General features: G+C 44.7%; 1 protein-coding gene across 3 annotated transcripts in view; it reads right to left on the reverse strand.

Annotated features, from left to right (window-relative positions):
• Window positions 1-17808, reverse strand: part of LOC138580127 (putative DBH-like monooxygenase protein 2) — a 548912-nt gene that overhangs the window by 426965 nt on the left and 104139 nt on the right. For all 3 annotated transcript variants that reach the window (XM_069650422.1, XM_069650425.1, XM_069650423.1), the window contains exon 4: window positions 6284-6367. In XM_069650422.1, coding sequence (XP_069506523.1) covers window positions 6284-6367 — 84 coding nt within the window. The remainder of the gene's footprint in view (window positions 1-6283; window positions 6368-17808) is intronic.

The following is a 17808-nucleotide window of genomic DNA, read 5'->3' on the forward strand; positions in this document are numbered from 1 at the left end:
AAGACAGAGGCTGTTACATCAGTGCAGTGAAGACAACTGCACTAGCCTATCAAGGATTTAACAGTGAGTACAGCCATTTCTCTGCATGTTGCAAGGTGTCAAATAAAACACACTGGGCATCAGTCCGGGCTGTCACATTACGAGTCCTGCAGCGGGTCCCGCTCTGTATGCCTTGCCAGACCAGACGTGCAGAGTGGGACCCGCTAGCAGACCAGGATGCTAACAATGGGCCCATTGTTAGCATCCTCCCCGTTCCCATTTGAGCCCCATGTGTGCTCAAATGGGAATGGGGACATACCGGGTTCGGGTCCCGCGAAAGGGAATAACCTTCCTCCAAGGTCCAAGGTCCAAGGTCTCTTGGGCCTCCAAGGTCAGAATGACCAGGTAAGTCCCCTTTTGTGGGACCCGGACCCAGACCCGAGTTTGGAAGTAGCCATGCCGGTAATGACGGCATGGCTACCTCCAAACTCAAAATGAGGCCCATTATCTTCATCATGGTGTCTTGTGTTCATTGGGCCAACACAGGTTTAAACAGCGAAGCTGAGGAGGGTGAAGTGGAAATGATTTATGAGAACTCCCTTGTTGCAGTCGCTCCGTCGGAGCATCACCTTTAGAACTCATTGGTAAGCACATGGAAGGTGCAGCAATCCGGGGATCAAAGTCTGAAACAGATGACGGACACCGAGATGACGTCAACACACGGTGCACGCTTTGCGCAGGGCACGCACCACTGTCATACCACTAACGCGCCGCGTAAGCCTCCTGGGATGTAAAGTACAGGAGACAGGCGGTTCAAAGGGCGCAAGGTGCCCCGTGGTCACTTCCTCGTTCTGGCCCTCGTGGTTCCTCACAGCAGCCAGCAGGTAAGCAGCAGGTAAGCAGCAGGTAAGCAGCAGGTAAGCAGCAGGTAAGCAGTGGAATAGAAGCAGCACATTGCAGGCGTCTTGTTGAACACCATAGGCTTCCACCTTGTTTGTCTGTGCCTGATCCTTCCTTAGCTGGCTCCAGAGCCTCTCAAATCTCTGTCTCTAGGTTCCACTCGAGGATTCAGGGCAAATGTCCTCCCTCTGAGCCTACCTCGAGGTAAACCATGCCCCTACCTCTACTCTCCCAAAGTTCTCTGCCGAAATGGCCCCGGAAAAAACATCCATGGTGAGAAGAGCCCTGGAGAAATAGAGGCAGGACCAGGCTACCCTATTTTAGTGGACAAGGTGGAGTGTGTATGTCGTGGTGGCAGGTAGAGGAAAGAGCCTTTTGGGTTGTTTAGGGAAAGCCCCAAGGGAACCTTTTGCTGTGTATTTCGTGGCTGTTGGCCTTGGAGGTCCCCCTACCCCCTTACCCATTAGGGAGGCTGAACGGAGGAATTGCAGTGTTCTATGGGCTGGGTGCTTGCAGGGTCGGGTAGAGGAATTCTTCCAGAAGTAACTGTGATTCCGGTCTTATCAGGTGGGAATGTATTGTATTGGTCGGCCGTGCCTCCTGCTGGAGGAGGTGCCAGGAGCACATGGTTGTCTGCTGTGACCAATGGGGGGGGGGAAGATGCTAAGGTTGGGAGTTTAATAAAATGGGTTCCCACGGCTGCTGTTGTGCCTGCTAATAAGTGGGTCAAGAGTTGCTTCGAGATTGGAAAGGACACCCGTGTCGTCAAAGGAATGGATTTAGGGCTGCAGGGGAATTATTGCCACTGGGGGAAGGAAGATGCGTGGGAGGAGGCAAAACATGCCTGACACAAAGGGTCACAGTGAATGGTCTGGAGAAAGGGGTATTCAGGGGCCACATGAGCCATGAAGACCAGAAAAGTGAGCTATGCAATTCTGATTACGCATCTTTAACTGGTAGTTGGTTGGGCCACCTGGTATTATACTCTTAAAAATAGAGCCAACCGTACGCCATTTTACAAGGGCCCATTAAGCAGAAACTAGCTCAGTGGGTTGAGCCCCTGTGGTGTACAGAATCAGACGAGTAGGCAAACAGGTGGCAGGTATTTCACAAGCACCAAATGGGTATTTGACTGAAAGAAATTCGATTGACTGCACTTTGCTTGAGAGTGTGGGACAGTGAACCGGCTGTAATTGTACAGAGTACCCTCTCATTTCATTGGTGTAAACTAAAGCCTTCAGCGCCCTAAAGCTGCTGTTATGAATTGGGACGGGGGTGAATCGTTGACTTATCGGGTAAAGAGAGCGATGCTCAAAGTAGGGCCTTGTTGCACAATGGGCAGCCTGCCCGTCACCATTTGAGGTGCATTTTAGGAAAGTAATGAAACTGCAACACGACAGACGCAAAAGATGTTTTTATATTTCATTTAATGAATTATTCTTCCCATTGATTATGGAAGGACGGCGGCTGGGGTGTCGGTGGAATGGAGGTTTCATTTTCTGAGCACTATGGGGCAGTGACCCAGCAGGAACTGACCGGTTACTTGTAGGGAATCGAATTGTTCACGCATTGTCGAGGCGTGTAGTGCATTGCAAGGCGCACGCCCAGATCTGACGTCCTCATGATAGTTGGTTGGCGTTGGCTTCAAGCCTCCAATTAGGAGTACGCTTCACACGTTATCCTGTGGACCAGATGAGTGCATCCTATGCTTAGGAGGAACTAGGAAATTACATTGTGGCAATCAACAGGTTGATTGTTTTGGAACGCGTACATCCGAGAGAATTCTGCAGTGATGGGTGGGCACCCAATCCCCGCTAAGATTCTATCAGCATCTTTACTAATGATATTGAGAAGGTCTTAAAGTGCACACTCGGAACATGTGAATAGGTGGGCTGGGAGGAAAGGGGAGTTTTGGGCTGGTGCCGTGTCCTAAAGTGGGCACTGCACATCATGTTAACCCAAGAGAGGACTGGTACAAAAGGATGGCAGTTAGTTGGCATGTGCAGTCTTAGTTTCCAATGCTGCTTCCTATCGCATTTGTGTTTTATTACCATATGGCCATTATGGTGACTGCATTGCGGCTGTGTAGGGAGGGGCACTTAAGATGATTGGGAGCAACCAACATCAATCAAAGTGGCGTGAATGGTGAAACATGGATTTATGACTAGTATGGGGGGTTGAATCATTTTGAGAGCCTTTTGGTTGCATCACCGGTGAAGGCTGGATTTAAGTTCCTGCCACCGCATAACCCTTTCTACACCCCACCACTCTACCTCGCAACCCTACATACCCATCCTCCCTGACCCCTCTCTTTCACCCACTGGTGCTCACCCCTCTCGAACCCCACCCTTCCTCACCCCTCTCTCTACTTTCCAACCCTCACTTATATCACCCCTTCTGTTCTGAATGCGTCATCCCTTTACACCCTCACCAACACACACTACTTCACTCATCTATTGCTAGCCACCCTGTTCTTCTCTCATCACAGCAACCCGCCTCCTCCCTCACATATGCATACCGTCCTTGTTCCTGCCTACTTCCTCCCACCCTAACTCAGTTCTGCTCCATCCCACATTAGCTCACCGCTACCCTGCCACCCTAACTCAGTTCCGCTCCATCCCACATTAGCTCACCGCTACCCTGCCACCCTAACTCAGTTCCGCTCCATTCCCACATTAGCTCATCGTTAACCTGCCACCCTAACTTCCTTCCACTGCATCCCATATTAGCTCACCGATACCCTGCCAGCCTAAATTCCTCTGCTCCATCCCACATTAGCTCACCGCTACCCTGCCACCCTAACTTCCTTCTGCTGCATCCCACATTAGCTTATCGATACCCTGCCACCCTAACTTACTTCTGCTCCATCCCACATTAGCTCACTGCTACCCTGCCACCCTTACTTCCTTCCACTTCATTCCACATTAGCTCACTGCTACTCTGCCACGGTAACTTCCTTCCGCTACATCCCAAATTAGCTCACTGCTACCCTGCCACCCTAACTTCTTTCTACTCCATCACACATTAGCTTACCTCTACCCTGCCACCCTAACTTCCTTCTGCTCCATCCCACATTAGCTCACTGCTACTCTGCCACCCTAACTTCCTTCCGCTACATCCCACATTAGCTCTCTGCTACCCTGCCAGCCTAACTTCCTTCTACTCCATCACATATTATTTTACCGCTACCCTGCCACCCTAACTTCCTTCTGCTCCATCCCACATTAGCTCACTGCTACTCTGCCACCCTAACTTCCTTCCGCTACATCCCACATTAGATCACTGCTACCCTGCCACTCTAACTTCCTTCTACTCCATCACACATTAGCTTACCGCTACCCTGCCATCCTAACTTCCTTCCTCTGCATCCCACATTAGCTCACCGATACCCTGCAATCCTAACTTCCTTCCGCCCCATCCCACATTAGCTCACTGCTACCCGCCACCCTAACTTCCTTCCGCTGCATCCCACATTAGCTCACCGCTACCCTGCCACCCTAACTTCCTCTGCCCCATCCCACATTAGCTCACCGCTACTCTGCCACCCTAACTTCCTTCCGCTCCATCCTACATTAGCTCATCGCTAACCTGCCACCCTAACTTCCTTCCACTGCATCCCATATTAGCTCACCGATACCCTGCCACCCTAATTTCCTCTGCTCCATCACACATTAGCTCACCGCTACCCTGCCACCCTAACTTCCTTCCGCTGCATCCCACATTAGCTCACTGCTACCCTGCCACCCTAACTTCCTTCCGCTACATCTCACATTAGCTCACTGCTACCCTGCCACCCTAACTTCTTTCTACTCCATCACACATTAGCTTACCTCTACCCTGCCACCCTAACTTCCTTCTGCTCCATCCCACATTAGCTCACTGCTACTCTGCCACACTAACTTCCTTCCTCTACATCCCCCATTAGCTCACTGCTACCCTGCCACCCTAACTTCCTTCTACTCCATCACACATTATCTTACCGCTACCCTGCCACCCTAACTTCCTTCTGCTCCATCCCACATTAGCTCACTGCTACTCTGCCACCCTAACTTCCTTCCGCTACATCCCACATTAGCTCACTGCTACCCTGCCACCCTAACTTCCTTCTACTCCATCACACATTAGCTTACCGCTACCCTGCCATCCTAACTTCCTTCCTCTGCATCCCACATTAGCTCACCGATACCCTGTGATCCTAACTTCCTTCCGCTCCATCCCACATTAGCTCACTGCTACCCGCCACCCTAACTTCCTTCCGCTGCATCCCACATTAGCTCACCGCTACCCTGCCACCCTAACTTCCTTCCAATCCATCCCACATTAGCTCATCACTACCCTGCCACCCTAACTTCCTCTGCTCCATCCCACATTAGCTCACCGCTACTCTGCCACCCTAACTTCCTTCCGCTCCATCCCACATTAGCTCACGCTAACCTGCCACCCAAACTTCCTTACTCTCCATCCCACATTAGCCCACCGCTACTCTGGCACCATAACTTCCTTACGCTCCATCCCACATTAGCTCACTGCTACTCTGCCACCCTAACTCACCATGCTTACTTTAAACGTTTTCTAATGTCTGCAAGATGGTGTTTGCTTACACATAACATGCAAAGTAGACATAGTAAAAAAGACTTGAGTGCCCCGCAGTGAAAAATTATCATTCCACCATAACTAAAAACATTACCTTGAAAACATATTGGGAATTTTCGGGGAAGCACAGCACACCTATTTACTGTATTGTTCTCTATAAAAGTAAAATACAATAAACTTCAAATGCCAAAAATGTTGGCTTTGCCAATGTTTGTTTGATTTGATAGGAACAACGGTAAGGATGTGCACGGCCAGTGGCCGCCCTGGCCGAAATGAGCACTTGAAACTGGATCCATTTGCATCATATTTGTTTTAGGTCATTGGACATTTTTCATGAAAAGCAACAAAGGAAAATTCAAAGTGAAAAAAAAACACAGCAAAATTAAACCAAGAGACAGCGTTAGACGTTATGTAGCAGTTCCAAGATGAAACTGGTTTTAGCTGGATTGTACTGGAATTGGATCGATAGCAAGTCAATAAATATCTCAGAACCCAACATTGACCAAAAACAGACTCTAAATGCAACCTTGTGCAAGGGATCAATTAAGATGACCACCAGCGAGTGTAATGTAGTGTGGCCGTCGACTTAAAGGCCACTCTGAGGTGGGTGGAGAAAATGTCTTATGCAGACGAATGTGGGTGTTCAGGCACCAACAACACTGAAAGCCATTACAATACATTCAGGTGCACTCAGTGCGACCACAGGGTCAGTCAATGCTTGAAGGCTCAGATGCATTCAGCGGAATGGAAGATCATTTGGTATAAAAGGATATCCTTGTGGACAGGGTTCCCTTTCAATGATAAGAGTTACCTTGTAAATGTGATTCTTCGCAGTCACGGAGGGCAGTGGTAGGTATGCACAGCCGTAAGTGGTCGAAGTCGGAGGTACAGGAAACTAAAAGAACAGAGAGAAAAAACGATGATGTCTGAAGTCAGTAGAAGCTCTTTCTTTTTTTTAATTTAATTTTTTTTAAATTTTCTTTTTTTCTTTTCTGAGGCACTGGTAAAAATGGGGCAAAAGCAGGGTTCACTTTTACTTACACATGGAGCAGGCATGATCTTTGCATACGTCAACTTTGTTTGGAAAATCAGTCTTAAATCAGTATGACACGTGTAACAAAAAAAGAATAGCTAAATATATTGCCGATATTATTGCAAAATCAAAAACTAATCCGTTTCAGTAGCAAGTGTGGCTCCTTAATTGCATGGTCTAAGAAAGGCATGGTATCAAAGCAATACAGACACAAGTGTTCACAGCTCAAGAGTGTTTATTAAACTGTAAAGTGGGTGAGATAAACGCCTAATCTAAACCTAAATCTACGATGAGAGCAAGCTACGACCATCAAATAATTAGAATACAGTCCTAGTGGAATCTAGTCAAATAGAAAGGGCCTTTACAATGAAAACCTATTGCCAATCCTTACTACTATGCTACAAAATAGTGTGGGATAATGTTCACAAGAAAAGAAAGAAGTCTTCACAAAATGATAAGTCAGGATGTTACGGCCGGAGTCTCCCTTCCCCACGTGTTTAGCACGGGACAAGGCGGGACTCTTAAGCAGAGCGCACGTCTGGGCTTCTCTAGCACAAGCTCACAATTAATTTTCACTATATCGGAGCCTTCTGTACCCAAGTTTCTTCTCATGCAAAGTCTCTTGCTCAGAGGCCTAATGTGTCAAAACAACAAAATAAAAGTTCCTTCGGATAACCTTCTTATCGGGTGATTACTCTTCACCTTTGGATCCCCTCAGCTGGGCTCCAATCCTCCTCTCAATTATTAGCCTCGCTCAATCGGGCTCAGACCAACCATTCACTGTGGACATCCCTCAGTCAGGTTCATACTTGTCGTCACAATGGTGTTCACTTAGCTTCTTCACAGCTTTTCTCCTCCTTCGAATCACAATTTGCTAATTTGTAAAATTCAAGAGTCTCAATGTCTTTTTAAACAACCACCTTTTTGTTAGATCCCCCTCATCCGGGCTCAGACCTTCCACAGCACTTGCCAACTTTAAACAAAGACTTCCGAAGGACGATCACATCTCACTCGGTCACTTTGTTACCCTATGGAAAGGGCGTATTTATTCACAATAATCAGTTTGCACAGTGTTCCCTTCCGCAGGGGTGAAACTCCTTACTCCCAATTCCCTCAGTCGGGTGCAAACGTCAGTTTCATAATTCTATTATCGTGAAAAACTTCTAAAATGTGTTAAGGACTTTCGATTGTACAAGGGGTTTTTGGTTGAACGTGTATGATCACCTTGACAGCTTACATCGGCCTCCTGGTATTTGTAGTTTCTTTACCCCTTGTTATTCAACACAGTTTCTTCGTTCAGGAGAGGGGTACCAAGTTCATTCACAAAAGACCTCGGCCTCTTAATCTTCTTAATGTTGCCACTGCAACCTTGAGTCTAACGCAGACCGGCCCACTATCAGGTTTGTCTGACTCATCGGCTGTGCTGAACTCGTTGGCGTTTCTTTTGCCGTTGGAGCAGAGGACGGTACCACGATGGCAACCATGTCTTCCCGCCCTAGCTATTTGTGCAGGAGGGTTCCATGTACCATTGACATCCGTCATACCACTTGCCAGCTGCGGTTCCCGATTTTATGTTTCTTTCATTGGAGGCTTTGCGGGTCTGGGGTGAAAAGGACAAGGGCAGCTCCCTCCTTGACGTCCTTGCAGGTCTTGCCTCCTTCTCCTCCGTTTGAACTGCCATCCTGGAATAGTGGTTTCCTTGTGTATTCAGCCTTGCTCAAAGTGTGCTCTTGTGCACCGCCTTTTATCCCAGTGGGGAAGGGGAAGGGCAGTCAGGTGTGTGTAGTTGTCAGCAATTGCCTGACTCTGCCTGACCATTGTGTTGCGACATGTCAGGTAAACGGCTCTGATATTAGTCCATTGTCGATCACGGGGTGAGAAAGTGTTTGTGTAGGAAAAGGAGGGGGGGCTAGAGTTTATAAGTATCCTACTGGACAGGATGGGGAAAAGGTGTCATAAGGAAGGGGATTCCGCATCTCAGCCTTCGGTGTCCCACATGCACTCCCTGAAGACCCCCCATCCAGGTGATATTCCTGCACTGGTCCACCCCCAGGAACTGGATCCAATAGCAATGGCTGTGTCTGGCCACCTGGATGACATATCTCTCGGGACTAGTAAGTGAGACGCCCTCAGGTTTCTCACAGTGGGCAGGCCGGAGACACCTTCAGCAAGGAAGGGTGTGGGTCCCAAGTACTTCCAGAAGTTGTATAAGTTGTGCAACACATGGAGAAAGGAACCCTGAATCAGGTGATTTGAGCCAGATGTTCTGATTCGTTTCATGAGCACTGCTAGCAACAGTATCCAGCTAAACAATCACTTGCTTATGAACAGGAGTGGTCAAAGTTGATTGTTGAGTCTTCTACAAAGTAACACTTGAATTGTAGCACTCACGTGTGGTCGGGTATTCTCTTTCACTCACGTGAAGAGCAAACGCTTTAAAGACCAAATGTTGAACTTAAAACTTGGTGAAACATCTGAAGAAGTGGTTGCGTGTGACTAATTAATTATAATTCTAGGAGGAAGAGTAACATCTGAATCTTTATTTCCACAGTCAACAATTGCTAACAAAGTGAAGTCAAGTGTTTAATCGTTATTTAAGTTGAAGAGAACAAGTTATTTCCCCAATTAAGACTGAAACCAGCCTTTCTCAAAGCCAATTAACAGTCTAACCCATACTGTGAGTGCAATAGGTGAGTGCAATAGCATCTCAGCATTGCTTACAATACAAGTATGCAGGTATTACCTGAAGCCAAGAGAGTGGCAACAAATCTTCTGGGTAATTATTCTGCCTAACAGTAGACAGAGGGATAAAGGCCAGGTTGGGGAAAGGAAACTTGCTACTCATAAAAATTCTTTGGAGTTGATACAACCTACATTGCCAAAGATAATAGAAAGAAGAGAGAAGTGTGTCCCAAAGGCAATTCTAGGTTGTTATCGGTTGCAGGTGGACAAGAGGCAAAGAGGCTGCCCCTTTGGAAAAGAGACACTCAGAGGAAGAGTGCTTTGCCTAACATAAAGTGATTCTTGTCATAACCAAAACCGGTTTAACATTTCAAAGTACTGAAGCTGTGATGGTGTCACAAAGTACTGAAGCTGTGGTAGTATCACAAAGTACTAAAGCTGTGGTGGTATATTTGATGCAGTAGATTTAAGACTACAGTGGCACAAATGAAGGCAGAAAACAGAGGCCAAAAAGTATGCCTTCATGGTAAACTCATGTAGAGGTTGAAGTAGAAGTGTTAAGAAGTCATCCTCAAGGCATGAAATAAGCAGGATCGATAGCAGTTTGCTATGCCATTCTGTAGGTTTGCTAATCAAATTGACACTTGTGTATCAAAGCTTGCTATTTAAGTTGCCATGTTCAATCAAAGCACAGCGACTGCATTCCTCTCTTGCCGTCAGTACTCTGTTCACTTCAAGCGCTAATGGAGAGAAAGTGCAGCAGTAATCATCTCCTCCTCTCTTAAGTGCCAAAGGCCTCTGTGGGAGTGCTAGTCATAAATTGCTGTTTTCTTTTTCAAATAATTGCGAACCAGAAGTAATCAGGACGATAGTTTTAATGATGATTGTATTAAGCTAAGTATATCCTGCCTGGCAAAGTCTAGTATGTGTTAACTTTATATTTTTTTTAAAAGACAGTCATACAATTCCAATCCTAAAAATGTAAGTTGTTCCTTACAGCATAATTATAGTATTGACACTGTAATTATAGTATTGACACTGTAAAACACTGTGTTGTCTCCCTGCATTACAGTAAAGATTAGGTTAGTGTATCTAAATCCCATATTGAATTCTGCTGGTGAAGATGCATCATATTGACAAGTGAACACTTTTGAAAATGTACATGATCACAAACCTAGTTTTGTAACTTGCTGGTTGCATACGTCTGTGCAATTGGTGCTCAACCCATGAGCTGATTCCATACACATCTGCCTTCTGCTTTATAGCAGCTATTCTGAAAGCGAGATGACCACAAACTACAAATATTCCACCTAGTTTGCCCAGTTCACTGCTTGCTACACCATCCACTCTGCATAGTCTCCTACTTTCGTTCATCTTACATAATGAATAGACAAACCTAACTAGATGTGTACGCAAAGTAGTGATCAATAGTTCCATCCAGTTGCTACATCTGCAGGTCTACTGCAATACCTTACACTTTAGTAAGCATGCAGAGCTCAATGTGCTTTAGAATTATGATTGCATTATAAATTAGCACCTGCAGGAGACAGATGGACAAACTGTTTTCAGAGCATTTTCATCTATTTTTGTCTATTCATGCAGCTAACGCTTTATATTTTACAGACACTCATCCATGGCCCGCAAAGTCTTTTTGCCCACTTGCATAGTCAAGTAGACTTTTTGGAGGGCGAGTACCATTTTCAAGGGATGCTTGAAACTTTTATTGAACATTTACTTTTATTGGACATAGCTGTCCTCGGGTGGCATTAGTGTGCCAACTATAAAGCAGGTTTGTAGCGACATGCACCATTTTACAGATAACCCATAGCAACGGATGACAATAAATTGAAATGCGATGAGTGCATTTCTCTTAGGTTGAATAGGTAAACTAAGTTACCCGACCTGCAAGTCTAGCTGAATTTTAATGAATTTGCAAGTCCTAACTGTTCTCACTAATGTCTTATTTCAGCTGTATGCAAAAATGCTTTATTCCGGCTCAATTTCATGTACACAATACATATAACTTCTGGTGACGTTAACAATATTAGTACAACATTGCTAATCAAATAGGTCTGTTTGCTAAGCAATACAACTTTAACTAGCAAACTCTGCTAATCAATTTTTGGAAACTAATGTATGCCTTGTATCCTGACAAAGAAACCTGTTGTGATTCCTAATTTTGTGAAAAGAAACATATCAATTGTTTACCAAGATCTGGGTTTCACTAACATTTACAGAAGTCATGTTTTGTTCCTTTTTGAACTGTGGCATTTCTTTTTGGACAACTGGAAGTTGTGGCAAAGCATTGTGGACAAGAATAACATTGGTGCTATTGTGAGGAACTGGGATGGAGTTTTTCTGTTGTTGGAACATTGGTTAACAGAACTTTACTTTGACATTGAAGGAGTTAAGTACTGAACTAAGACAGCATTACAGAATGCAGATTTCGCTGTTTGCTTTTGTATTCCTTGTCATGACATGTATTAGTTTTCAAATATTGAGTAGCAGACTTTGCTAATTAAAGTTTTCTTGATTAGCAAGCAAATTTGGTCAGCAATGTTTTACTCATATTTGTAATGTCACCAGAAACGATTTGAAGCCAAGACATAAAATGAGCATCAACACAGCATTATTGTATACCGCTGAAGTAAAACATTAGTAAAATGAGCCAAGCCTTGCAAATTCTTTAATGTTTCACTAGACCTGCAGGTTGAGTAACTTAGTTTACCTACTCGACCTAAGAGAAATGCACTTGACACACAGCAACTGATGACAAAAAGAGAAAACATGCTTTCTGTAAAATGGCGCATTTCACCACAAACGTACGTTATAGTTGGCACACTGCTGCCACCCAGAGGCCAGCCATGCACAGTGAAACTTTTTTTTGACATTTACTGCAAAGCAAATGTTACAAATAAGTTTCAAACATCCCCTGGAAATGATACTCACCCACCATAAAATCTTATCGACTATGCAAGTGAGCAGGTAGACCTTGCAAGCCCTGGATTAATGTCTGTCAAATGTAAATAGTTAGCTGTATGAATGGACACAAATAAATAAATATGATAAAAAGGCTATGAAAACAGTTTGGTCTGCTCTCTCCCACAGGTTCCAATATATAATGCAATCACAATCATAGAGCAAAGCGAGCTCTGGAGGCTAACTACAGTGTATGGCATTGCAGTAGATCTGTAGATGTACCAACTGAATGGAACTATTGATTACTACTTTGCGTAAACACCTGGTTAGCTTTGTGCATTTATTATGTAAGACGAAAGAAAGGAGCAGACTAAGGGCCTCATCACGAGTTGGGCAGTAACGCCGGCGCTAATGGCGCTGGCGCTATCTGCCCTACCGCCAAACCCACCGGCGCTATTAGCGCCAGATCACAGGTTTGGCGGATTTGGAAATCCCCATTCCCCATTGAGCCCATTCGGGAATGCCCCATTCCCCATTGGGCTCAATGGGAAATTTCGCGCTCATACCGCGGCGGATTTCCCCCCAGCTCAGAGCTGGGGAGAAATAGGCCAAAGCCCTGATTTGGCGGACCCTTATATCCGGCGGTAACAGCTCTACCACCCGATTTAAGGGTTACCGCCAAACTCGTGATGAGGCCGTAACAGTGGATTGCGGAGCATGCAGAGAACTGTGAAAACTAGGTGGAATATTGTGATTTACTTCCATCTCACTTTAAGGGTAGCTGGTATAAAGCAACAGGGTGATAAGATAGAATGTCAAGGAGTATTGGATCAGCTCGTGGGTTGAGCACCAGTTGTACAGATGTATGAAATCAGTAGGTCACAGAACTAGGTTTGCCATCATAAGCATTAGGCCGTGTGATCATGTACATTGTGAAAGTTGTTCACTCATCAACATGATGCATCTTCCCCAACAAAAATTAAATATAGTTGACACTATGAGATTTAGATAAACTAACCTAAACTTTACTGTGAAGCTTGGATACAATAGTGTTTTACAGTAGCAATACTGTAATTATGTATTATGTAACAGCTTATTTTTTAGAAATGGAATTACAGGACTATCTTTTTCAAAGAAACTAAAGTTAACACATACTGGTCTTTGCCAGAGAGGATATAGTTAGCTTAATCGTATCATCCCAATTACACCTGGTTTTCAATTATTTGAAAAAGAAAAAATAGCTTGCCTAGCACTCCCCGGTCAGGCCCTGGACACTTAAGAGTGGAGGAGAGGAGTACTGCGGCACTCTCTTTCTCTACATAAGCCCATTTGAACTTGCAGTGAACAGAGAAAAGAGAGTGGAGAGAGCACTGAGAGCAAGAGAGGAATGCAGGGTGAGCTGTGCTTTATTGAACAGCGTAATTTAAATAGCTATATTTGCTGCACAAATGTCAGTTTAATTATCAAACCGTTCAGAATTGCATATCAAATGGCTATGCTACACTGCTTATTTTATGCCTTGCTTTTGAACTCTATTACATTGGAACCTGGGAAAGGGAGTTCACCCAGGTTGTCAAGACAGACTGTGAATGTAATTTGTTGATGTTGCCATATATTTCTTTATTTATTTGCTGTTTAAGTGTGAGGGCCAGACATCCTGTGCTAGAGTCTTTCCCTTTATTTTCGATATGCCGGGAAATCCTTGGCAGAATAGGGATAGTGAGGCGTTTGATAACTTTTATGATTTAATAAAATGGCATATGTTGAAAAATCGTCCAAGATTTGTCCGCCTCACATTTCTGACGCTTGGCCGTTAATTTGGCAAATTATGTATAAATTGTTCAACAGCAGTGGGTTGACAGCTTACTTCATTCAGATCAGTTCCACAGGACTGTCTGAACCGTGCTTCCCAGCTGTTGGGTCCAAAACATTTGCATTATTTCTTGCTCCGTGGATGCTCTTTTTTAAAATTACTTTTATTCCCTGGAGTTACTTTTGGTGGAGGTTCTCTGGTACATTGTGGAGGCCCCAGTGAGATTTTCAGTTCCCTCTGTGAGATAAGGGTATTCTTGCCACACTCCTTAGAGCGCAGGGCAGGTGGGCTGAGACCAGTTCCAAGTGGACGAACGAGGAGATCCTGCAGACGCTTAGTTCGCAAAGGTCTGCCTGGTTCCAAGCACGGTCCTTGATGGAGGTGCAGGCCTTGGGGGAAGGCTCAGCACTGAAACGACTCAAGGATCTTAAGAGCATGTGAGTGTACCCTTGCATGAACGTGCAGCGCCGTGCGCATGCCCATACAGAGGGGGTTGTATGGTGTATAAGATGCATCCTACAATTGGGACAACATAGATATTAGTTCCACCCCTCCGATAGGGAGAGGGTGTGTGGCGGGCACATCTGTAGTAGAAAAGTGGAGTGTGTAGACAGTGGCAGACTTCCATGAGGAAATCATGGAAGTCTGTTAGGAAGTGGAGGGCTTCGGGTGCATCATCTGACAAACTGGCTTGCCGCCTGCTCCAAAGGCAATACACACTCTCTGGGCCTCATTACGACTCGGGCGGTAAGGGAATACCGGTACCGGTAAGGGCAATGGTGCCGGTAATCCCTTACCGCCCTATTCTGAGGTCCCTTTGCAGGTCCTCCCTTAATGCCTGGTTTTACCAGGCGTTAAGGACAGGATCCGCAAAGGGACTTATGAGTTAATAACGGTACCACAATTAGCAGTACCGTTATTAGCGCCTTCCCCATTCCCATTGAGCCCTATGGGGGCTCAATGGGAATGGGGAAGGGCCATGGTGAATGGGGAATTACCGCCACGGCCAACCTTGGAATGGGGAGGTAATTGCTCCATTCACCATGGCGGCTTGTTGGGTGTCTTGACCCACGTTTGAACTATTATGCTGCAACATTTGGTGCTGTGGGCTTAGAAAATCCAAGATGGCAGAAAAGCCCACATTTGCGCCAGAATCCAGGAGAACCGCGCAGTTTTGCGCACACCAAAATGGTCCCCTGACCTGCCACCCACCAGTGCAAAGAAAGATGGTTCTGTTCAAAATCCGTTTTATTAATGTCAAAAATTGCTAAGACCATGGGCCCGAAACCACCAAACAAAAATTCAACTATGGTTGAGTGTTTTACTTTACTCTACTGCAGATCCACATCAATGCCATGTCAAGCAAGGATCATATACTATCAAGTAAAACCCTTTCTTTTTGAAATGTATTAATTAAGACAGCTGTCAAAAATAGGTGCAGTACCGGCATTGGACACTGACCGGCGCTGGCACTCTATAAATCCTGACAGGATAGCTGTCTTGCAGAACTGTGCAGTGAACAGAAGGGGGTCTTATGTAATTAAAAGTTCAAAAGACTTGCTTTTCCTGAGAACCATTAACACCTCAGAGACACACACAACAGCCCAGGATATCACATGGCCCTGTTGATTGAGAGGGAGGAGTTTCTCCTGCAGCCTGCAGGACACAACACAATAGACCCTGTCAATTGAATGGGGTATGCTGATTTTGGGTGTGGACTGTAAACAAGTCTTCTGGAAGAAGTAGAGGCCTGTGATCTCTGACTCACCAAGCTTCTGGGGGCGGGTCAGACTGGATTGTGGATTCATATTGCAGCAAATATATCTTTAAGTTAAATTGCTTATAAAATCTTGTATTAAGCTCACAGAAATGTACAATTTGGGGGTCCTTAATATGGAAAATGCCCTCACGATCTGAGACCAAAGTCCACTTTGTGCGGTGTTCTGGGACCGAACCCCGCTATTTATTAATATTGCAGACACTGTGTTTAGGATAGAGACATAGTAATTTCCAGTAACATGCTCAGGGAAGGGGTGCAGGTCTGTGTAAATTTTGAGGAAAAACCAATAGGGCGAAAGTCACTAAAAAGCACAAAATGTTGCCATTTTTGAACCCAGGCTCTGAGGGGGATCAGAGTTGGGCGAGATTGTATCTTAAATTAATCTGTGAAATGTGTATGTAATTTCAACGACGTGTGTATCTGGGAAACATGTTAGTTTTGAAAAATGTATTTTCTAAGTAAAAGCAAAGAGGCGTTTCTTCAATAGACTGTAAGACTCTGACTCACTCTGACACACTATGCCTTCTCAAATCAGGTCACAGAGAATCCTTGACCTATCAAATCATGAGAGGGTTGGGCATGCAGAATGAGCTGACCCACCCACTTTCAAAACACATAAAAAGAGACTGTTTTGGACAGGCAACACTCATTTTCCATTTTCTTGCGGAGCATTTTGCCAGACCACACAACATCTAGAAGGAACATCCAGAACTTAGACTCCAGATAGACTACAGAACTTAAAGCAAAGGCCTAACCCACAAGCTGAGAACTCTTCTCAGCAGGCCTTCAGAATCCAGCAATCCAACCAAACTATTCTACAGCCGGGCAAGCTGTTGGATCTTTGCCAAGAACTTTTGCCAGAACCGGTAGCAGAACCTGAAAGCAGTGCTGTATCAAGAATCCACTTGATCCAGACCAGCAGAACTACAGACCAGACCGCTGTGAAGTGCCGACAGCAGAACCACAGACCAGACCAGAACCACAGATCCAGAACCAGAGAACCAGTACCAGAAACTGCCCGGAGTACAGTCCAAACCTGACGGCCTATTTCAAATTCATAGTGTGAGTACTCAGCCAGAACTGTGCAAAACCAATCTCTTAGTTTAAAATAATCTAATTCAAACTATTTGAACCTATTTAGAATTGCATCATAAGAAATCGTGTGTCCATTCTGCAAAACTGTCATCTGTCATTCTGAGCTTTACTTTTATTTTGAGAATCTACCTCCATTAAATCGTCCGTATCCTTTAAACCGCGTGTGCTAGGAACGTGGTTTAACTTTCATCTTAAAGCTAAGATTATAAGCTTTCCAACAAGCCTAAAACCGACTTGTTCCTCCATAATCACGATCGACACACCGGAAAAAAGTGCCCCGAATTGACAGTTTGCTTCATTTCAACCACGTGTAAAAATATCTGTCTTTTGCTTCCATTACTGAATCCCGTTTTCAACCTGATAACCATCCCTGAATCATTGGTAGGGCTGACCTGAACTGATTTAAAGTATCTCTCACTCATCCTGAACCTCTAGAGAGAATTAAAAGCATTTTCAGCATATTTTTCACTTCATTGCCACCACATTTAAAAGGATCTTGCCTGTTTTAAAATCATACCTGTTTTCCTCTAGGCTCGCTGGGGGGGACTGGAAATTTGTATTGCATTTTGTATTCCTGAGAATTGTGTGCCCCTCCTTCCATCTCCTTATCTTGCATAGGGGGGAGGGAATTGTCAAAGAAATAGTGATCATATTATCTTTTGTTGAAATCATATCAAGTTTATTTCTGTGCTGCATTTTTCTCTCATTGCTTTTCCTTGAAACCATAAAAGTATTTTCTGCTACCTTATCCTTCCTATACTAACTCCTCATTGATTGTAAAGTAGTGTGCTAGTGTCAGATTATCTATTGTTGATCAACATTATATTCATAAGGGTGCTATCAAATATTAATTTATTATAAAAGTGTGATATATATATATTGTTTAATTTTTCCAATAAATCTTTTAAATTGCAAAACAAACCTACTTCTTGGCTCAGTGAGGTCAGGGGGATTCAAAGAGAGGGGCGTTATATAAGGGTTTATCATCCAGAGTATAACTTGTCATTAAAATAT

Source organism: Ambystoma mexicanum, chromosome 3p (assembly GCF_040938575.1).
Source record: "Ambystoma mexicanum isolate Mex_15411 chromosome 3p, UKY_AmexF1_1, whole genome shotgun sequence".
Taxonomy (NCBI): Eukaryota; Metazoa; Chordata; class Amphibia; order Caudata; family Ambystomatidae; genus Ambystoma; species Ambystoma mexicanum.